We start from the raw sequence: 23217 nt of genomic DNA on the forward strand, positions 1-23217 counted from the left end.
GTTATAGATTGAAGAAGGCTCTTGGATGAGAAGTAAAATGTCTTCAGAAACTTGAAGTCCAGCAGCCCTCTTTTTTCAAGCTCTTAAGAGTGTTAGATGTATTATTTGTGAATTTTACTGAAATTATCAAAATTAAAAAAAATCTAAATTCAATGAATATGCAGTAGTAAAATGTTAAACATTTTATATGTTTTCTATTTTCTATTGTGAATTATGAGTTTATGAGATTTGCAAATAAAATATTCGGTTTTTATTTATATTTTACTTTTTTTCTGGAATTGGGGTTGGTCTTGGTCTGACTTGGAGATGCCTGGATCACCTCATCTAGCTCCTTTTGATGTGGAGCAGCGCCTCTGCTCAGAGTCCCTCCCGAATGACCAAGCTCCTCACCCCATCTCTAAGCGAGAGCCCAGCCACATTATGTCTTCCTAAATACGTATCACATTGAAATAAGAATAACTGAGAAAGCTTGTCTTGATGTATACTTAAGTAAAGCTCAGTAGGTGTGCAGTCATGGAGTACTCATTTGTGAATTGTCATAAAGTAAAATATTTATTGCTTTGATTAACTGCAGAGTTGTAAATTTGATCAGAATTACAGCTTTCAGGTTGCATCTGTGATCATTATACTTCATTTATGGAAGTCTACTAGTGAAAGAAGATAGGAAAAAAAATGCACATACGATTTATTAAGCAGGTAATGTAAATCTTTAATGATGCTAATTTACTTAAATGACATCAGCATTCATTCCAATAATTAATCAACTTTGCATTCCAACAACAGTTTATAGTTCAGATTATGATCAAATTTAAGGCTTACGTTTATTCTAACACTTTACTGTCTCTAACTTAGTATGCTCCTTAATGAGTGTTACGTGTTGCAGGTTTCCATTCATATAACACAGCACACATATCAGGATCATTTCTGCATGTTTCTACTCAGTTTGTTTCAACAATAGCAACAATAAAACAACAATAACAATAAAAAGAACAAAACCTGTCTTTTCTCTCTGTATCTACTGAATCTACTTTGAAATGGAACTGGAGATTGCCGGTCGAATCAGCTCTTCCATTAATAGAGCAAGGGTGTGGCACAACTGTTTAGCCTGAAACAGATATTTAAAAATTAAATTAGACTTGAATGCAAAAATCTTTTGACAACTTCTTTGGTGATGTGTGTCCCTGACACCAAATTAGAAGTTAACCCACTGCACAAAATCATTGACAAGCATTTTGACATGTGAGTAATCATTTATTGAAAAAGTCTTTAAAGGAGAGGATTTATAACACTGGAGAAAGTGAATGGATGTTTTTTTTAATGTATTAAGGGATGCTTTGGTCAAATGTTAAAACAACTGATTGAATAAAAGATTAATTGGAAATGCCAAATTATGGAAAACAAATAGTATGAAAAACCAGCAGAAGTATCAGGACATTTTTATCCTCTAATACGACTGTGGAACACACCAAGATGCCAAACGAGGAAAATGCCTTTTTGTTCCAGAAAAATACAGAACACACACAGTGAAATAAAAACAGATCAAAAAGTCATTACCTGTTTGAGACGAATGGTGATTTTTTTGGGAGCAGCTGGATTGCCATAGTCAATGTCCACGGCTGGCACCTTGCCTTTTTTATTGGGGTGAATGGTGCGCATGAACTGAACATCAGTCAGAGGAATCCGAAACACTTGCTCCTGCATCAAACAGAGACAACAACAAAACAGCTGATATGATGTATCATACACCTTTTGGTTAGCATTAGCAGAGAGATTTGTGGCTTGACACAGGACAAATTATGCTTCAGACTGGATCTTAGACTTATTTAATGAAAAAAAAAACACTAAACTCTATGAAAAAATCATCAAGTTCAGAAAAGAAGAACAGAAGGCAAGAGACACTCTTTAAAAGACCAGCACCTGTGTTTTGGAGTGTAGGAACAGCACTCCTTCCTGGTTGATGCAGACCACACACGGAGAAGGACAACCACGCTGGCTTACCTTCTCAGCCAGGAAAGTGTTGGATCCAAACAGGGGCAGAGAACTCAGAACCTCTGAAAAATACAGAATTTAGACAAATATTATCAACAGAGGAGGAAGAGAAAAGATGAGCTAGAGAAGAGATACTACCTACCAATGAATTGTACTTTGGCATGTTGAGGGCTAAGGGACTGCATGGCAGCAATCCGACCCTGACAGAAAGTGAGGATCTCCTCCACTTTGTTACGGAGCCCAGTCTGTGAAGGCAGGTACCCCTTTATTTCTGACCTTAAAGAGAAATGCACAAATCAGTATATACATACTGTACATTTACTAACATTACATACATGATGTTAGTGACATGTTTCAAAGAATAAAATTTGCCAGAAAGTTTTTCAAAAGTGTTTCTCTTTATTGTCCGGGAACACTGTATTCAGTGCTTACAATACAAATCAGGACACACCTACTCATTTAGTCATCAAAACTGGATAAAACCCTTTGATGGATACCAGCACAACCCTGGCAAAATCAAGTGGCCAGCATTGAACTTGGAAACGAAAACAGTGCAGTTCCTCTACTGTCTACTTGAGGCTCTAAATATGTGTCATTGCCCCCGGACTATATTACTTCTGTGTCTGTAATTTGCCACGATAAAGTTATGAATATAACTTGCTAGCCTCAATTGCTAACGTAGCACCCCACCTTCTGTCTTGACCATTTTAAGTGATGACTGCATGATATTTCTTGAGATATTTGCAATAGTTCAAATCACTGAAAAATGTAAAATATAAAACTTTTTTTTTACCCAATTATGTGTTATCAGATGGCTGTTCTAAAAAATAATAATAAATAAATTAAGTATCATCAAGTATCACACCTCTGTAAAGGAAAAACAACTTTTTATTTGTATTTTTATATTTTGAATTTAACCAAACAAAAATATGTTAATTAGTCAGATTTTTAAAGAAAGCAGAAACACACACAAGATGGAGCTCTTTGAGGCAACAACAGGTGATTAAAGGTAGTCTTTTATAAACAGTCCACTCTTAAACTGATTATTGTGACTGTGTAACTCACAGTGAGGGCTGGTCCTGCAGGCCCAGAGCCAGATGCTGCAGGGCTGACAGCATTGCTATCTGCTGGATTGTTGATGACCCTCCTGTGACAGGAGGAAGCATCAGTTGTCCGCTCAGATAGTCTGCAAGAAGCTACACACAAACACACACAAGCAGTAATGGTTAGATTAGAATAAGATTATTCAAGCTACATTCAAGTCATTATGTTACCTGTTGGTAGTGGAAATCCACATAAAGGTCATTGATAAAAGAAAGAGGCATTCTCCACATCACTCTTCTCAGCAACAAGGAGCTTGAGTTGTCCTCCACCAGAAAGTCAAACAGGTACTCCTCAAAATGAAGGGGACGCACCATCCCATCTAAGAAGTGGGGAGCAGAGGAGTAAGGAAGGGGGCAAAAATCTGTTCATCTTTTTCTTAAGTATCCACAAACATCTACACTGAAGGGACAACATAAAAGAAAAACTTGAATGCTTGAACCCTGTAGTGAGGAATCCCGTGCTTGTGCTGTTTTGTTGGGAAATGGTTGGGTTCAGTTGTTCTGCACTGTATTGGGTTTTTTTTTATATACCTTGGTGTTAAGACAATGCCTTTTTTAGGAAAAATATTTCTCATTTCAGGCAACCATGACTTTACAGTAAAAGCACCATGTGGGTACTAATATAGTGAAAACAAACAAGCATTATGAAACATTATTTTAATAATGAAAAAAAGTAAGCAACAGTAGTAAATGTGAGCCTGTTCTACCCTTCTTTTAATTTTAATAAAATTCTTCAAATTTTAATATTATTAATATTATACATACATGCACAAATATTTATACATGAAGGTGATATGCTATGTATAGTTTTTCAAAGATTTACAAATTACCTTTTAGAAATAGGATTGCAGATGTTTTGATATATTTGCACATAATAGCTTTAAAGACACAGTACTTTAATTTGAGTTGAACTTTTTTTTCTGTGTCAGACAGAGATGTCATTATTCTGGTTTACCTTGTTGTCTAATGACAAGGATGGAGAACTCTTTGATTTCTTTGAGTTGGGTGATGCCCATTTCTTTACACAACTCCATTACCACATCTTCAGTGACCTATGTGAAGCAATAAAAATTACAGCATAGAATATTAATAATTAATAATATAAAGATGGTTTTACTGATGGATAAATAAATATGTATAAATAAATCTTACACTGAAGTTTTTTATTTGTATGGGAAATTCCACTCCTCCTGGCAGGTGGATAGGAATATAGATAGAAGTTTTGCCAGCCTGAAGAAAATGAAAACAAACTCAAAATGAGATCTGCTGAATTAATTACATTCAGTTCATTTAAGGCTTTTCTTTTTTAGCTGGGTCAGGACCCTACAACCAAGAACAGGGAGAGACCTCTGGCAGAGCCAGTATCAAGGAGGCACAGTCATCTACTGTGGCTGGATTGGGTGTCAACGGAAAGAGAAGAAAAACAAAAACAAAAAAAGAACATAGAGAGAACAAGAACGACAAATGGAACAAAACATATAAACACATAGAGAGACTAAGCAAAAGTTAATGACATGCAATATTGGAGCATAAACACATGGGGAGTGAAAAAAGGGAGTGTCCAAAAAAAGCACTCCCCCAGCACTCTAAATGAATAGTAGCCTAAATAATGGCTGATTCACCTAATCAAAGTCTAAATAACAGTTTTCATATAATGAAAGCTTAATCTTAAAAGAAAAGAAAAGAAGGCATCTGTCTCCCAAAAGCCCGAGCTGGCCCTGATAGCTGAAAGCTCTGCATCTTATTCTACTTTTACAAAGTGTCAGAATCACAAATAAGTCTATAGTCTGAGAGCAAAGTCTGAAATATTCATTATTATATGATGAGGCCAGATCAATCAGAACTTTGTATTGTTTGAGTGAGTAAGTCAACTTGCCAGTATTGCTTCTATCTCGGGATATGAGGGGATATTGCGGCGACCACCAAAGCGAAGAGAGCGCTGGAGGTTATCATGACTCAAAGATGCCAGTTCTGAGGAGGACATCATATTAGTGAAGAAGCTATTGAAACATTAAATTGACATATAAGTTTTTTCCTCATCAAAACAACTTCCTCTACCATGGTATGGGTGCACATAATCCTGAGAGATGTCATCGAGGTAGCGTGTGATATAAGGCTGCAGTGTAGCAGAGCAAGGGAAAAAGCCAGCCACCACACTGAGTAGTTGCCAACCTAAGGAACAGCTGGATCTGCAGATTCAAGATCAGATAATAATTGCAAAGAATACATCAAAGAAAGAAAAATCAACGTTGAATTTTTTTGTAAATAGTGCACTGTAATTATTGCAGATATGTAGCGGTTAGTGGAAGTGAGAAGCATGAATGATCCTGAATCTGTAAGGGATTTTTAAACACTAAAGATGATGCTAAAGAGCCAATTAAAAGAAATAATAAATAAATAAAAAATAATAAAAAGGCACTATTCTCTTTTTAGCTCTTATATATTACAATCTTGCAAAACATGTAAAAGTAGAAGATGTAAAAGATGGAGGCATGTGCACTTATTATTTCCCTCGGCTTACTGTATCTATAAGGTGAACTGCCATGGCATTCACCTTTGTGAGGTCAGTGCTGTGTTGGGATGAGCCTGAGACACTGCACTTTTTTCCCACTTTAGATTGAGGTGTAATGTAACTGTAGTGTGAAACTGTACATGCCCCAAGTACAAGTACAAGAGACTGCCTAAAGCCTTTACCTTTCTTTATTTTCATCTAAAAGATAAAGACAAAACCTCCTTTATCTCTCTATGAATGTGGATTGCAAGTTATTTTTCCTTTTATGCCTGCAGAAATCATTAATTAATAAGGAATTTTATCATAATATAATCCTCAAAACAGCAATATTACCGAAGTCTCTTACTTTGTTTGTATTCCTGCTTTACTATTTGAATTACTTTTATTATTTATATTACTTATGAAAGAAAAATGACAAATTGTCCCACAAAGCATAAAAATACATCTAAGCATGACATTAATGTAAGAAAATACAAAGCTGTCATCAAATTAATAAGTTGAGAATGAAAAGCAAATAAACAATAAACACCACCTCTCGACTGAAACAATATTCTTTTTAAATATTCAATTGCAGATAAACAGAACTTACATTTATATAAAAAAATTAAACACTGCATGGTTTTCAACAATTATAGTGTTTAAGCTTTTCTCAGATCCAACATTTCACAAAGAATCTCTTATCTTACTAACACTTTTTTTGCCTTTCCATATTTGTTATTTGTTCCAGGAAAAGAAACAGCAGGTGCATTTTGATCTTTATTTAATGGGGATAGTTTTCTGTGATATTGCTTAACAGCAAGACAGCTTGTTTAAGATGTGTCGTTGTTTTGTATTTTTCCGTATGTTTTTGTCTAAACCTTTTTGATGAACTTGGTGTTTCGGTGGTATTTATCAGAGCCGTCTTTCTAGTCGGCTCCAATAACAAGTCCCAAAGTGCTATCTTGTTGCTGTCTTGGAGGAAGACTAATAAGAGACTAATAAGACTAATAATTCATATTTTGGATTTCTAACTGACTCATAATGAAAGCATCCAGTTGTTCTTCAAGTTGACTTTTATTTTGCTAATAATGTGCTAATGTTGAAGTTGAAGCTTTGGATAACTTGTTAAAGTTCTACACTTCTGGTTAATCTTTGTCAAAATCTGATTCCATTCCACAGTTAGCACTGCAATCCTATAATTCACAATCAATAGTTTAAAAATATATTATTTACCATCTTAAAACACGGTTTTAGGAAATAGTAGAAGATGCAATATAATGTAAGCTCAGTGTCATGGTCCCTGTGCCTCCCCGGCCAGCCCAGTGTGGCCACAAGTGTTTGTTGTTTCACTCTCTCTCTGCTCTCCTCGCCTTGTGCTCTCTCTCTCTCTATCACTCTCTCCTACCTGTCTGCCTGGGCGGAGCTCAGATTGGGCTCCCGCCCTTGGCCCACGCACCTGCAGCTGATCACGGGTGATTTGCAGTTGATCTCTGGCTCTTCTTAAGGCAGGGGCTCTGAGCTACTCGTCACTGGAATATTGAGTAACTCTTGTTAGTATCGCCTGGCTTCTTTGCGATTCTGCTGTTCCCGTGCTTGCCTTCGACTTACCCTCGTCTGTGTAAATACGTTTACCTGGATCAGCCCTTTTGTGACCCCTGGACCCCGTGAGTGAGAGTGAGCTGCTTGTGTGGAGACTGTTTGGACGAGGAGCAGAGCGAGTGCGAAGAAGTGTGTCTCCCCAGCCTGTTGATCCCCGGGACCCTGGTGTTTCCCCCCACCCCCCCTTCATGTGTATATAGCGCACCAGTGTGATTAATAAAGAGTTGTTGAACCGTGCTTTCTCAGTCTGCGCCTGAGTCCGTTCCACCGCCGTGACACTCAGTATGTATAATATTATTTATACCTGAGAATAATACCTTAAAAAGATGATTTCTGGGTTATACAGCACATGATAACTGGCTAGTGTTATGGTAGTTGAAAAGAAACATTAGAAGTTAAAGTAACTTCAAGTAACATCAGTAAATTGCATGCATTGAATAAACTTATTAATAAATGTATCATAATGTAACACAGTTATTTAAGCTATTATCAAAGCTCATCAGTTATAAGTGTAGGTAAAGCATAAGACGTGATTACTGAAAATCATGGTAAGTCTTTAATCACCTACCATTCAATGTTACTTAAGTAAAACAGAAAGTGGCAGAAAGGGCAGTGCTGGACAATCTGCCTGAACAGGTATGAATGAGCACAGTACAGTACAGCACATAACTTCATGCAAGCTCAGTCAATGTGCAATTTGTAAACAAAAGTTAAATTTGAAAAATTTAAAATCTCTTTAAGAACCCAAATCTGTTCAATCGCAGTTTACGGCTTTTAAATAGACTCTTTACTTTTGATAGGCTTACTTTTTTGGGTTGTTGGTAGTTTGCTTGATAACCTGGCAGAATATTTCATCCCTCAGCAGTTCCTTTTCCTTCCCTAGCTGAACAGAAGTGAGAGAGTCATTACTATTAAAACAAAAGTCCACCCAACTTACAGAAACTGTTTGAATATGCACTCACCAGAAGAATCTGCCTCAGACACTCTGGCTGGCTGCTGTTCTTCCTCATTGGCATGTCTCCCATGTACTCCATCATGTCTGAAAGGACAGACAAATGCGTGGATGAAGAAAGAACAGAAAAAAAGTTTCAATGTATAATACCATGTGTTATTGTGGGTACACTCACTTGTGAAACACTGAATAGATAACTCCTTGATTTCAAGGTCATTATAGAGAATGAGAGATTCCTGGATGGGAGTCTGTGTGAAAAAGACACACATCACAGTTAGCTTTTAGTTTTATTATTTCACAAAGCTTCATTAACACTGACTAGATTCAAATATGTATAATAAACATCTTGGAAATGCCATACAGTCTGAATTCATCATGTTCAACAGTTATTTTTGCCAAAGCACGGGAGTTACTCATTTGATCCACACAAAGTCTCTATAATATCCCTCAGTGTTAGAGCCATCGATGGCTTTGGAGTGGACAACGCCAAAGAATTTGTTGATTCTGGATAGAACTAGGTGTGATGATTCTAGATCATATCTATTTTATTTGTTAAAATTATGTGTCAATTACTTCTCCTCCCTTCAGAAGATTAAGACACTGTTTTGAAGTAACAAACTTCTTTGACACAATTAACGATCCACATGAATTAACTGATGCATTACATCATATATACAATTTCATGAGAAATCTGTGATTCAAACTAGAAAATTTACTATGTTCACAAATAATAAGCTGTGGCTGACAAAAGAGCTCAAGGTTTGTCTCAGTAAGAGAAAGATTGCATTTCTAAATGAAAGAAAATCATTAATAGCTTTAAATATTTGAGAACATACATCATTTAGTTTCATGGTTAATATTAACTCTATTTGCGAGAAAGTTAATCAGAGATTGTTATTAGGATGTTAAGAGGCTTTGGAGATAAAGTCTTTCCAAAACGTTGTGGCTATGTAACCTTGACTGATAAACTTGATCCTTATGTTCAGTTTCAGTCTGGTATAGCAACCTGACTGTGGCCATCAAAAACAAAGCGATTATCAGAACTGTTGTATAGCTTTATCATTGGGCCGTTTTGAGGAAAGTCTGATCTATCATTGCTGACTGTGAACACTAGAGCAGGGCGATATGACCAAAAATATTTATCACGATATACATCTGAAAATTTGCGATAACGATATAACTGATGATATAATTGACACTAGACAAACACTTTACAACTCCACAACTTTATTTGTGCAAAAAAACAAAACAAAAAACCATAAATGTATTTTCACTTCAACAAGCAGCTGTTTTTTATGTGCATTAAAGTTATATAAAAATGTAACAGTGCAAATGCAAATTCCTTGCTGACAGTTTAACCAAAAGGCATTTCCAGTGGAAACTGGCCGACATATCCTCAGCATAACCATGTAGAATATCCACAAAACTTAAAAACAGTTATACACACACAGAGCAGAGTACGTATCACTCCGCGGATTGTCGAAGCCCTAATGCTTCGACAATCCATCAAGCGGTGCGGGTTCGTAGCTTAGCAAAGTCGTACTGAAACATTTGACAGATTTTCGAGCGCCGTGCACATAAAATCGTTTCGAGGTCAGTAAACACAACCAGAGTTCATACATAAGGCACACGGGATTATAAGGGGCGCTGTCGACTTTCAGGAAAATCAAAGGATTGATTTTAAGTGTGCCGTATTTTCCAAAAAACACGGTAATAACGACGGCCCGCTAGCATGCTCTACCAAAAAAAGTGCTTTGTTGTGTATCTGACGGACGAAAGCTAAACCAGTTCCACATCAGTGAAGCTGCAGCATTTTTACAAACCAGTTCTGGTTCATCTGTTTCACTCAACGCTCCGCTTTCACCCTTCTCATTCTCCGTTGCCACCATGCTTTTTCCGCCATGTGCGTATGAAAACAAAGGCACTGTGCATGCACGTTTTACCCATATTCTATCGCCATATTTCATTTTCTTATCGTTACCCAACATTATACCGGTATTACCGTGAACGGTATGATATGGCCCAGCCCTAGTGAACACCCTCTTTATCTGGACATTGTAGGACACCTTTAGCTAGCAAAAAGATGTAGCCTATAAGGAATCATTTGTCCCAAGCATAGCTGGACTGGCCATCGGGCCCAATGGTGATTTTCCGTTTTTATGGGCTGATGGGTTTTTTTCCCATTTTTTCCCGTAACGGTATAAACACTGAAAGGTGGTGGATTGGCCAGATGAAGGGAGATGTGAAAAAATAACTCAGTTGTTTGGTGGTGGCTATTGCGGAGCTTCTACAGATTCAGTAACATTAGCAAGTGGTGGAGGCCAGCAGGCGCAACACGCTGGCAGGTGGATGACGGAAAGGCAGAAGGAGCAGAGACCGGAGGCGGTGAACTGAACTTCAGGTAAGAAGTTATGACCTGCAGTCTATCTGGGTCAGATATGAACCAAGTTTATTTTATTTTCGTTGTGCTGACTTTTTACAGTCAGTTACAATAACTCGTGCTGCGTACTAGCTAGCATGACGGATTTTATATACTGCTGGGCGGGTGCTATGATATTATTGATGTTGAACTTGTTTTATCTTATTTTATTTATAAGGTTAGTTATTAGAGTTTCCAACCGTCCTGTAAAAACGGAATCGTCTGGTATTCAGAGAAAATATTGCGCGTTTGGTATTGAGCTGAAAAGGAACACGGTTTGTCCCGGACTTCAGCTACAATGAAAAAGACACAAAGCTGGAGTTATTCTGTGTCTTTGCTGCACAGCTGCCTCTTCTCCTCTCTCTCTCCTGTTTCTACTTCAATCATGAAACTAAATCAGTGATCAGCTGATTGGCTTTTCTCTCGTGTTTGTTTATCGTCCACCAGAAAGAGGAAACCAGTGGATGTCGCGCTAAACAACAGCAGCACGTTTAAGCTTGATCAGCTAGAATTTATTTAATATTACTTTCTAGTATCAGCTGATGTTTGCTGGAGCCACAGCTGTAAAGCTGCTGGTCATGATGTCGGTTTGGATATGTGGTGAGAGGGAAACATGAAGATGAAACCAGGAGATGTCCTTACTGAATCATCAGAGCTGAACAGGTGATGGAGAAACAGGTTTACCTTTTAGGTGACATGAATCAGTTGAAGGAAAGTTATGAACTGTTTCTGAGAGACAAATAACACCAGGATCCTTTTTTTAAGTAGCTACCAGCTGGTAACTGTGCAGGGGCGGGTCTAGCAAAGTGTTGCCAGGGGGCCAAGTAGGGCATTAACAGGGAAAGGGGGGCACAAGGAAATACTTTTCTTCCTTATTCTCATTTAAAATGTCTCACTTTTAACAAATAATTATCTGAATCTTACTACAAACGTTTTCATCTGATGTAAAATGTATAGAAATCCATTATTGTACATAGTAATTTTTTTTAGGGTCCCATCATAATTTCTTCAGAAGTAGCTAAGTACTGTATATGATTCCAGTATTTTCCCACATTTTCTAGATACTGCACCAGTACTGTGTGTAAAATGCCATCAAAAAGTCAATTAAGTTTTATTCTTTCTCACCTGTCTTTCTGTCTCCTTTCACTTTTTAAAGGTTGCCATGTTAGAAAAAATATTTTGCCCTGCCATGCTGTTTATTGATGTGGAAAATGAATGGTTTATGAAAATATATCTAAATCTGTCATCAGTAATGATCATGTCTCACCTCTAGTCTTCTCTGTCTTAATTTCAGGTTTTCACCATGTGTTCTAGATGGTTTAGGAGGTTAACTCGACCAAGCAGTCTACTTTCGGGTACTGTTTTGAATACCAGAATAGGGAGGATGGTGTAGGTTTAGGTTTATTAGACTGATACATATATACCAACAAGACAGTGTACATCACTGTGACAACAGCGTTTGTTTTCATTCAAAGGCTTCATGGTTTTTCCTATAATACCTGGTGGGCCCGTCTCTAGTCAAAATGCCCGGGCCGATTTTTTGTCCCAGTACAGCCCTTGTCCCAAGACCAATCAGGCATGCTGTGATGTGTTTGTTCTGTTGTATTTGTATGTGTATGTATGAATGTGCGATGATATAAAGTGATTTGACTAATTTGTTCATGGCTTGGTGAATGAAAAACAATTTTCCATTGATGTGGATAATAAAGTTATTCTATTCTATTTTCAGAGGCATATTTTACTGCAGGAAGGCATCTATTATAGGTGTGCATTAACTATTGGTTATAGCATTAGATCTAACTAATTTCGCACTAAAACATGTGGTCATATGACATCAGAGGGACTGCAACACTTACCTCTGTGTATTCAATCACTTGTGAAAAATTCCTTCCGTTGGCTGGCAGACCTGTTGTCCCCAGTCTTCGATAAACAAAGAAGGGTGGAACAAAGTTATACTTTCCATGTTATATGACCCCAAACCACTTCAGCATAGTTCACAATAATACTTAGCATACTTTTATCCTACCTGAAGTACTTCATGGCAAAGTCAGCCATCGGTGAGTTCACCTCTAAGTTGAGGACTGAGCCCTGCATTGAGCTCTGTTGTGATCTCTGGAGAGATCCATGCACCAAACCGTGGGGTGAAGCCTCTCTTCCAGGCTGCTTTGAATTACTGCTGCCCATGTGTTTGTTGATGAGAGTCTTCCTCATGCTTTTCCTCTTCTCATCTCTGTGGTTTAGATTGAGACAGTGGTAGTCTGGGGCTGCAGATGGCTTGGTGAGGTCTTCTGGAAAAAGACCAGAACGTCCTCCCTTGTTGCCAAAACGCCAGCCTGGTGAAACAGACAAATCTAATTAGACTGGAAACAATGAAAATAATATTTGTCTTAGTAACTAACATAAACATATGACTACAATTCAAGTCATGACTTTACCTGGCTCTAGCCCTTCCATTGGCAGCAGTTTGATTATATCACCCTTATTGAAGCTGAGTAGACTCTTGTCATCTGTTACAAAACTCTTCAGGGCAACTACATGGTTTGAGTCCTAAAGGGAGGAGTGAGAGATGAACTAAAATTAAAGAGGCTCTAAAGACAAGGAGACTGTGAATATAAGCTGAAAACCTTTAAAATTATAGACCATGGAATGAACTATGATTATAAAAAGAGTACCTTGATGAGTTCCTGGATGAATGACTGAATCATAGCAATGATCTGAGGAGCCCTGCGTGACTGCAACACCAGTTTTTCACTCTTCAGCTTCAGTGCCACTGTGTCTTCACCCTGAAGTTCAGCTGACAGCACCTCTGCAAAACTTTATTCATGAAGACCCACGTTAACATTTAATGCAATAACCAACAGCAACAATGAATTAAAATATCAAAGATGTAGCAAAAACGTCCATAAGGAATAGCACACGAGACCTGTGATAGTTATTACCATAGCAACTTAATCTAGCTGATGAAAACAGTGGAACAATATAGCTGCTGATATCTTGGGAGCATGAACTTTGGACTGTACTTGAAAGCCACATTATGAAAACGACTGACAGGCAAAGTTAACAATGTTTGTTTTCGTGGCCATGAGGTGTGTTTTTCGCTGAGCTGCAGGGGGAGAGGTGGTGTTGGCCAATTTAGGGGGCAGTTCCAGGTCAGCTTGGCATATTTTGCTAATGAGGATGATAAATAAATAAATAATATTTTAGGACAGTGATTCTCAAACTTTTCACAACAAGTACCACCTCATAAAATATATCGCTTTTAAAGTTATGGAACTTATGATCGACATAAAAGTACAGTAGTATAGGCCTATTTAAACCCATATCCAGTTTACATGAGACAATTTTATTTCTTATATGAATGTTATTCATTTTAATTGTCATAAACAGGATGTGACAAATGATAATAATAACAACTGTAGGTGGGATGTCTGGTCTTTAAGTGATGACGTATAACCCTGCTTCCGGGTCCAAACTACTGTGTTTATTAAGGCTGTTGTGTTTTTAACATGTTTTAATGCTTTGTATCTTGTTCTATTTAATCTGAACAAGCCCCTAAAAAAAGGCAGTGATCACTGTCGGCCTCTCTCAGATTTTATTACCACTATTCATTTTAAAGCCCAGTTTTTAAACCCTTACGATCTAACTACAGCCCAGCCCATGCAGCAGTATATTAATGACTAACCTCATATTGTGGATGGATTATCTCAGTTGTTCTCCTGACTGAAGTTTGGTCTGTTTACAGCACCCTGCCATGTGATTGCATTTGTCCCTAACCATCGGGAATCCTTACGTTAACTTTTATCGAGTGGAAAAAAAAGCGTATGTGGCCGAGCTGTGCATTTTAATTTTTCAGAAATCCCTCAGTCAGAACATGGTATAATTATTTAATCTTAAATATTTTTCAGAGACTTCCTGTGTACCACTAGAGGGAGCCTGCAGTTTGAGAATGACTGTTTTAGGATAATAAATAATGAACTTTACGTAGAGATAATTACGTTTTATATCATTTATTTAGCATGTATATTATGGATCCAGATGAGATTTTTTATTTTAATATTAAAAATGGATAGTATGTAGAATGTACATACACAGTGAGAAAGTATTTCAAATAAATACCCTTACTCTGTGAATTTGTGCATGCAAATGCTTACCTGTAACCTCTGAGTAGCCGGAGATGTTTGGGGTTTATCCCCAATGCCCTCACCATCTTAAGGAGACGAATCCCGCGATGAGAGACACCCAACACCTGGGCATCCCCACTGTCTGGCTGCGTACAAACAGGAGATGCTTGCAAATAAATATCTGTAAGAAGTGTAAAGTGCAATAGATTCTACTGTATTGCACTTTAAACTACACAGCTCATGACTTTAGTGTCTCAATCAAGACCCAATATCTCAATCATATACCCCTGAACATACTGTATATGTTATTATAATAAAAACATCAAAATGGGCAGAAACAATCCAGAGTAATGTTGAATCTGAATTTATCAATTGACAATCTTATTTTTCATATGGTGCAATCTTCCAGCTGATACCATGGAGATACTCAACCAATCAGAGTAATATAACCTCATGGTGAACCCTGCATACTCTACACACATTTTTCCCCATCCAATCTGTTAGGTTGAAATTGTTAAATGTTGTAATTGTGTTACTTAAATTTGTAAATCTTAGTTCAATTACTATGGGTGTTTGTGTAAACTGTGTCACAGAATAAAAGGCTGCAGGGGAAGCTCTTTCACCAAACGGACAACTTTTCTGTGCAGTTTGATACATAATCTGTCTGTGCTGCATCCGTTTGAATCATATCTATCAAACAAACTCCAATTTGTTCATGTAACAGGGAAGTCCTCTTCACACATAATGTTAATGTTAAATGTTAATTATGGAAATCCAAGGGTTTAGTGCTAGGACTAATTATGTTTTTAATGTAGCTAATTACATGGAGTATAATTGGAAGGCACAGCATAAGTTTTCATTGCTTTGCAGACGATACCCAGCTTTATCTATCCAGAATGCAGGAATTTCTTGAACACATGACGACCTGGATGACCTTAAATTTCTGGCTAGTTAGATGCCCTATTCATATGATCAATGAGGCTGACTGCTAGAATAAGATCTTATCTTAATCACATACAAAACTGTGTGTGATTGACAAAGGCTGTGTGGGAAAATCCTGGTAGATTTGCAGCTACTGAAATATTAAAACATATATAAATATATGTTGAAATATCTGCAGGACCTCTTGGTCCTCTTGGACCTCTACATGCCTGAATGCATTGAGTTGCTGCTATTTGATTGGTTGCTTAGATAGAATAACCTGAATCTGTACCTGTTTTTGAATAGTTATACTAAATAAAGGTGTGGAAGAGTGTATATTGTAGAATACAGCTGGCTAAACACACAAAGAGCAGTGAAGCTCAGAGAAGCAGCAACCGAACTCGACTGATCACAGAACGGACAGTACAGTTTGGATGTTTTTTACTTTGATTTTTTGGTCTGCTCACCTTCACAGGGAACAGACGAGTAAAGTAGTTTTCCCAGTTGTCTCGAGCTGCAATGACAATCCTCTTCTTCATGTTGTTGTCCTGGATGGTGTTTATAGTTGTTCCTATGTTGAAATTTGCTATTGTGGGTGGCAAAAATGGTGTAACTGAGTCATATTCTTTCAAGCCACTGGCGGATAATGATTGGAAAAGCAGCATTGTCGCATTAAGGTTTATGATAAACTGTCAAAATCTTACCCAGCAGATCTTTCATCTTCCTTCTCTCCTCTTTGCTGATCTTCTCGCAGCTGTCAGAGTAAGTGTCCTTGATTATCTAAAAAAAAAAAAAAAAGTAAAAATAGAGTATTACAGAATTCCAAACTCTGTGTGTCTACCATGTCTATCAGATATATAGATGAACAAAAGAAATATACAGACCTGTTCACACAACAGATTAAGAATATAGGGCTGGTTAAACATCTCTCTGGGGTAAAAAACCTGCACATAAAACTTGCAGTTACTAACATGGACTTACAACAACATCCATCCATCCATCCATTCGCTTCCGCTTATCTTTTTCAGGGTCGCGGGGGTGCTGGATCCTATCCCAGCTGTCATAGGGCAAGAGGCGGGGTACACCCTGGACAGGTCACCAGTCTGTCGCAGGGCTAACACACTTATAACAGCAGTACTTCAAATTCCAAGTGTAGTGAAATGCCGTTTTTACACCTGGTTCCAATCAAGTCACCAGCATATAAGACCAGCATTCACAACAGACCAGATCTTCTGCTAACTCACGACCCACCTGGCAGTCACACTTCCCAAACTAAACTACTCACATCTCCGCCTGGATGCTGGTTCTGTCATCTGGTTGCTTCCTTTCCATCATTGGACTACACCTGCCTGCCTCCCTGCCAAGTCCCTCACTCCAAGTATATTCTGGACACTCCTCACCCAGAACCCCTTGGACACCCCCTCCTCGCATGACACTTGAACCTGCAACGCGTAAGCCCTAACCACCATAGTCTAATCCTTCAGCTGTGATTCACTAGACTGCCACTGACTACTTGTCTCCTCTCATTATAGTGACTGCGTACCTCCATCCAAGCCGCTGCCCCTTTTTCCATTCCCAGGATCCATCCATGAAATCTAGCACCTAGTCATAGCACTCAGTTTCATGCTCATAGTTTGACCTCATGGTTCTCAGTTCATAGCATTCATAGTTTCCTGCTTTGTAAGTTAACTAGGCACTGTAAATAAAGCCCGTTTTGCCTCCCTCTGTGTCTGCATTTGAGTCCACACCCACAGCCTGGCCCTCTCGGCCGTAACACATTGTCCGCTTAAATATTAACACATTTTTTACTTTTAGGCTGGACTGCTATAACAATTATTTTCTGGCTTTCTTAAAAAACGCAAATGCGTTCAATTGCTCCAGAATTGTGCAGTGAGCGTAATGACAGCAGTTGTCAGACTGCTGGCTTACTTGTGGTTCCTGAGAACAACAAGAATGGTAAGTAGAATGGGAGGCCGAGCCTTCAGCTTTTAGGCCCATCTTCTGTGGAACCAGCTACTATTCAGGAGCCAGACAGACTCTTCTGCTTTCAACATTAGGCTTAAAACTTTCCTTTTTGATAAAGCAGGTCTGGATCAGGGGACCCTAAATCCTCCCATAGTTACACTGCAATAGGCCTAGTCTGCTGGCGGCTACCCTACTGCACTGAGTGTTTTTTGTGCTTACACACCACTCTATATTTTCAGTAGTTATTATAAATGTCTGACTCTCTTGCACATTGATTATTTTGTCCTGTCTTCCGTCCATCACCCCCACCTTAATTTCGGTTCTGCTGAAGATTTCTTCCTGTTTAAAGGAAGCTTTTCCCTTCCACTGTCGTGAAGTGTTTGGTTAAAGGGGGCATATTATTGTATTACTGCGTTTTACCTTAAACACCTTGAGGCAACTGCCTGAAGGCGCTTGGGATTTGGCAGAAACAAAATTGAATTTTATGAAAGACCTTGGTCTTTCAAGAAAGGAGTTTCTCCTCTTATAACAATCTTGTTTCCACAAAACCCACTGCATCCCTATTTGATGGGTCCTTCACGATGGTAAGAAGGACCCAAAACAGTATCCATATAAGTGAACCTCCTAATTGTTTTTGTGTGCATGCAAATCTTACTTCTTTTCGCAGGAACAGTTTTCCTGGCATGTTGTAGTATGAGAAGTAAACCCCAGCAGAGAAGCGGTGGAGTTTGGACTGAATGCCTTCGTCCTCTGGCATATCATCATCTATAGTTAATACACAGTAAACTAAAGTTACTGACAAAGATACATACCCTCAGCTATATGAGGGCATATAGAGCTGTTGTCGGCCGATGCTATTTATCAGCCAAATATGTCACAGAATAATGCTGATGTATGGGGAAACATGAAGTCAGGGGACACCCACTTATTGATGGAGCAGCCATTGATGGTGGCTCAGGGATGTCCTGAAAGCCTGGGGAAGGTGGTGGGGAGTCAGGGGGAGAAGGAGGAGGGTGCTGGGGCTGCTGGGAGCTGAACAGGTCCTCCAGGGAGCGCTGTTTCTGTCTCATGCTGTTGGAGATGACTCTGCGACCCCTTGTTGATGGTGGAGATTTCTGTGGTGAATGGGTCTTTGGAGAAGGGGGTGGAGGAGGCAGCCACTGTTTCTATATACAGGAAGGATGTCAAACTGTTAAAGAATTACCTAATTAAGAGTGTAATTGCATAAACAAACAAAAAAGATTTCTAGTTATTTGTTTGTATTCTGACCTTCTGTTGTGCCACTGGTGCTTTGTTTTTAAGCTTAGCCAGAGCTTCCTCTTTGGGGTTACTCTTCTTTACAAATGATTTTGCAGGGTGTCTGCAAAGAGGAGAAAAAAGATATGTAGAAAACAAGACAATTCTATTAAGGTTTCATTTACATGCACGCTCTCAACAAGTTTTATTATGAACTGATAGAATATGAGTAAAACGAGCTAGCTTAAGATGTAAAATCTGATAAAAGGAAACAAAAAAAACATTTAAACATTTAAACATTAGTTTTACATTTTTTTTTTAAATTCCAGGGAAAAGATACCTAAATCTCTGACTCATAATTAATACTGGCGTACAAACAAAGAGAGCAGGAGGCCTAACATCACCACCAATGCTATAGAGTGGGAAGAAGAAAACCACTGTGTGTAAGGTGGGAGACGGACAACCACTGGGCAATCTGCAGAGAACAAAAGAGCTAAATAATATCTTTAACAGGGTTAGGTTAGTTTATACCATTGTGGTGCTTCCTCCATCACACATCCTGGATTCCATAAACTTCGACTACTTTCAGCACTTTTCCCTTTTCCTCAACTTCCCCATAAAATGAACCCCTTCCCTATTGTAATTTTTGGCTAGGTTAAGTGACAGCAGGAGAAACTACACGAGAGCAAGGCTGCAGTCCCCGATGACATCATCCCCAAAGTTCTAAGGACCTGGGATGGTGACCCTTTTACAACCTGAGTCTGTACACAAAAAGGGAATAAACTGGCTCTATGTCCTTAGGACGCAGAGATGCAAGTGAACAGCAAAATGTCAGGGATTTTCTCTCAGTCTGTTTTAGAGAGTGCAATGTACCTCCTATGGTCTGTTAGAGGAGTAACATCAGAGCTGGCGACATCAACAGACTGAATTGGTCAGGATAGCCATGTGACTGGCTGCAAACTGGACACATTCACCAAAATTTGGTTAAAGCTCCAATTATGTTTAAAGTGATACTCAAACCTCTGACGATCTAAAATGCCTTTCCATTTTCCCCCCAACATTTATGCTGACTCATCTTTGGTAGTTTTTCATCACATGTAAGATATAAAGAATGCTCAAGCAGTATCCAGATGATTAAAGGAAACTTCAATTTCAGGCTTTAATGGAAATGTGTACACAGAGGATGAAGTGCTCAGACCTGACGGGCTGAAAGGGTTCGGGTTCTGGTTGTGGTCGGCTGTTGAACTGTTTGATGATTTCCCGAATGTTGGAAGTGGGTTCAGGTTGAGGCTTAGTGAGGGGAGTTGGGGTTGGTTTTTCTTTTGGGGGGTCAACTTCCCTTGCAGGTGGGCTTTGTGGATGTTTCACTATGGGAGACAAAACGCAGGAAATGTAAGATATAAACACTAGCAAGCCTTCCTAATATGCTGCTGATCCATAGTGGCACCAAAACAGCCTGCTGAGGTCAGAATTCTGCAGTAAAGATGCCCTGTGCCATCAGTTACCAAGTCATTAGCAGCAGATTGTATTACGGATCTTTTCACATGTAAGTTTTTGGCTCGGACTATTATCTGAACCGAACCCACTTTCTTTGATGGTTCAGTATTTTGGCCAATTTTCATTAAGTATGAAAGGTCATCACTGAAGCTATTGACAGGAACAATGAATTACAGTAACACATCAGTGAAGGAGGAGTTAGAGTTTGTAATTAAAATATGCTGCAACAATACTGTAAAAAGTTCAAATGCAAGTGTACAGGAGAGCAAAGAATCCTGATTAAAAAAGAAACAGCAGTATTGTAACACTGTTGCATATAAGGAGAGGTAGCCCAAATAGTAAATAATGTAAGAATAATATTATGTTATGTCAAGTTCTTAGCTGCATGATAAAAATGCTTAAGCAAAATTAAAAACAAACAATGTAACATGCAAACAACATAAGTCTTCACTAAAATCTTCAACCTTTCCTTGTCATCAAACACCGTCCCGCCCTGCCTCAAAATCTCCACCATCATCCCCATCGCCAAGAAGACAGCTGTGGCCAGCCCAAATGACTACAGGCCTGTTGCACTTACGCCTGTAGTGATGAAGTGCTTTGAGAGACTGGTCTGTCAGCACATCAGGGCCGGTCTGCCTCCCACTCTGGACCCCCACCAATTTGCCTACAGGACAAATCGATCCACCGAGGACGCTATCACCATAGCGCTCCACACTGCGCTGAGTCACCTGGAGCACCGAGGAAGCTATGTGAGAATGCTCTTTCTGGACTTCAGCTCAGCATTCAATCATATCATCTCGGAGATCCTGGTCCAGAAACTGTCTCACCTGGGACTCTCCACCCCCATCTGCCTCTGGATCAAGGACTTCCTGACAAATAGACCACAGTCTGTCAGACTCGGCCCCCACCGGTCCAGCACCATCACGCTCAGCACCGGGTCTCCACAAGGATGTGTTTTGAGTCCCCTCCTGTTTACGCTCTCCGACTGCTCCCCTACCCATCTCTCAAACACCATCATAAAGTTCGCGGATGACACCACAGTGGTTGGACTCATCGCAAGGGGGGATGAGTCGGACTACAGAGATGAGGTCAACAGACTGACTGAGTGGTGTTCAGTTAACAACCTCCAACTGAACACCACGAAAGCTAAAGAACTTATCTTGGACTTCAGGAAGGGCAGAGCAGACCCGGTCCCACTCTACATCCACGGGAACGTGTGGATGGGGGAACACTCCATGAGGTTTCTGGGCGTGCAGATATCTGATGACCTCTCCTGGACTGCAAATACTACGGCGGTGGTAAAAAAGGCCCAGCAGCATCTCCACTTTCTGAGAGTGCTCAGGAGGAACAACCTGGAGGAGAGGCTGCTGGTGACATTTTACAGAGCCACCATAGAGAGCATCCTAACGTACGGCATAACAACATGGTATGCAGGGTGCTCAGCTGCGGACAGGAAAGTACTGCAGAGGGTCATCAACACAGCCCAGAAGATCACTGGCTGCTCTCTGCCCAGCCTGGAGGTCACTGCAAACTCTCGGTACCTCAGCAGAGCTGGCAATATCATCAAGGACCACTCTCACCCCAGCAACCAACTGTTTGAACTATTACCGTCAGGCCGACGGTACAGGTCACATAAAACCAGGACAAACAGATTCAGGGATAGCTTCTTTCCCAGAGCTATCACCGTAGTAAATAAGCACAAAAACAATTGAACCTATTCCATACCGTCACTGTCATTATATTAAGCTGCTATTCATACTGTCATTATATTAATGCTGCTATCCTGTATATATTGTACATACTATTGTTTGAGTACTTACGATTGTTTTTTTTTTTTGTACTTTTTATATTTTACATTTATATTTATTATTGAAACTTGCACCAAGGGAGTGGCACTCCAATTTCGTTGTACTCTGTACAATGACAATAAAGGCTATTCTATTCTATTCTATTCTATAAACCTTGGCTCAGACTTTCACGTGTAAAAAGACTTGAATCCATAATGTTTTTGGTACAAAATATTATTATTTGCTATCATTTTACCATTTATTTGGTAGTTAGTTTGGAGATTACCCTAAATGATCTGAATTAAAATGAGCTTTTTAGAGGAAGGATCAGTTCAGAGAACCCTTGAACTTGTAAAATCCTCTTACCTTCTGGCTTAGCTGCTACAGGTGGGGGCAAAGGAGAAGTTAATGGAGGTGAGTGCTGTTGCTGTCTGGTTGTGCTTGGGGCTTGACGTGTCTTTAGGGTTTTAGGGTCTTTAGGGTTGGGCTGAGTGGCTGTAGGACAGCACAAGAAAATGGGATTAAGAAAAACCATGACTTAAAAAAAACACTACAGGAGCAATCACTGAAAATGCAAATTGAATTCTATAAATAGAAAAACAATATTTAAACCTCCTGTAAAACATAAAAACATCACAACATGGACCGACTAGTCAAAATCAACTCCATAAAGATTGCAGCCTAAAATCATTTAATTTGTATATTTTGACTTGAGGACCTTCTTAACAAAAATAAACAATAGGCTAAACCCCTGGCTTTACAAAGTCATGAATCAAGCATTCAAGAAAATATGGAATCAAGAAAAATTCTTGGGCATGAATCTGACCAATACATTAGAGATAAAAGCGTGGTGAAAGGGAAAAGGTTATTGCAGAAATTTATAAATGTTATACATGACTTGAATAATCTGTCAAACATATATCTTGTGAATGATACATTTGAGGAAGAAAGAACATTTTGCTGTTGAACTCACCAATCTTCTGGAAGAAGTCCCTCTTATCTTTGACAGAGTATAGCTCATCTGCATCTAAGTTTACTTCTGTTTCTGGCTGTAAAAGTAACATTTAAACGATAAGGAGAAGGAAGTGCATAATGACATGACACTATTGTTTCACATTCACAGAGTTTGAGGTAAAA

The 23217-nt window shown here is 39.0% G+C and overlaps 1 protein-coding gene across 1 annotated transcript in view; it reads right to left on the reverse strand.

Annotated features, from left to right (window-relative positions):
- Positions 1-692: 692 nt before the first annotated feature.
- Positions 693-23217, reverse strand: part of myo15b (myosin XVB) — a 133042-nt gene continuing 110517 nt past the window's right edge. The window contains exons 38-64 of the mRNA XM_080305252.1: positions 23054-23129; positions 22447-22575; positions 19995-20163; positions 18830-18920; positions 18486-18726; positions 18216-18325; positions 16480-16539; positions 16300-16375; positions 16063-16181; positions 14705-14820; positions 13226-13367; positions 12989-13100; positions 12580-12886; positions 12410-12473; positions 8310-8382; positions 8145-8221; positions 7989-8065; positions 5151-5281; positions 4969-5063; positions 4245-4322; positions 4048-4144; positions 3264-3412; positions 3055-3185; positions 2132-2265; positions 1918-2051; positions 1555-1695; positions 693-1105 (exon numbers count right to left, since the gene is read on the reverse strand). Coding sequence (XP_080161378.1) covers positions 1025-1105; positions 1555-1695; positions 1918-2051; positions 2132-2265; positions 3055-3185; positions 3264-3412; positions 4048-4144; positions 4245-4322; positions 4969-5063; positions 5151-5281; positions 7989-8065; positions 8145-8221; positions 8310-8382; positions 12410-12473; positions 12580-12886; positions 12989-13100; positions 13226-13367; positions 14705-14820; positions 16063-16181; positions 16300-16375; positions 16480-16539; positions 18216-18325; positions 18486-18726; positions 18830-18920; positions 19995-20163; positions 22447-22575; positions 23054-23129 — 3210 coding nt within the window. The 3' untranslated portion in view covers positions 693-1024. The remainder of the gene's footprint in view (positions 1106-1554; positions 1696-1917; positions 2052-2131; positions 2266-3054; positions 3186-3263; positions 3413-4047; positions 4145-4244; positions 4323-4968; positions 5064-5150; positions 5282-7988; positions 8066-8144; positions 8222-8309; positions 8383-12409; positions 12474-12579; positions 12887-12988; positions 13101-13225; positions 13368-14704; positions 14821-16062; positions 16182-16299; positions 16376-16479; positions 16540-18215; positions 18326-18485; positions 18727-18829; positions 18921-19994; positions 20164-22446; positions 22576-23053; positions 23130-23217) is intronic.

Source organism: Astatotilapia calliptera, chromosome 8 (assembly GCF_964374335.1).
Source record: "Astatotilapia calliptera chromosome 8, fAstCal68.1, whole genome shotgun sequence".
Lineage (NCBI taxonomy): Eukaryota > Metazoa > Chordata > Actinopteri > Cichliformes > Cichlidae > Astatotilapia > Astatotilapia calliptera.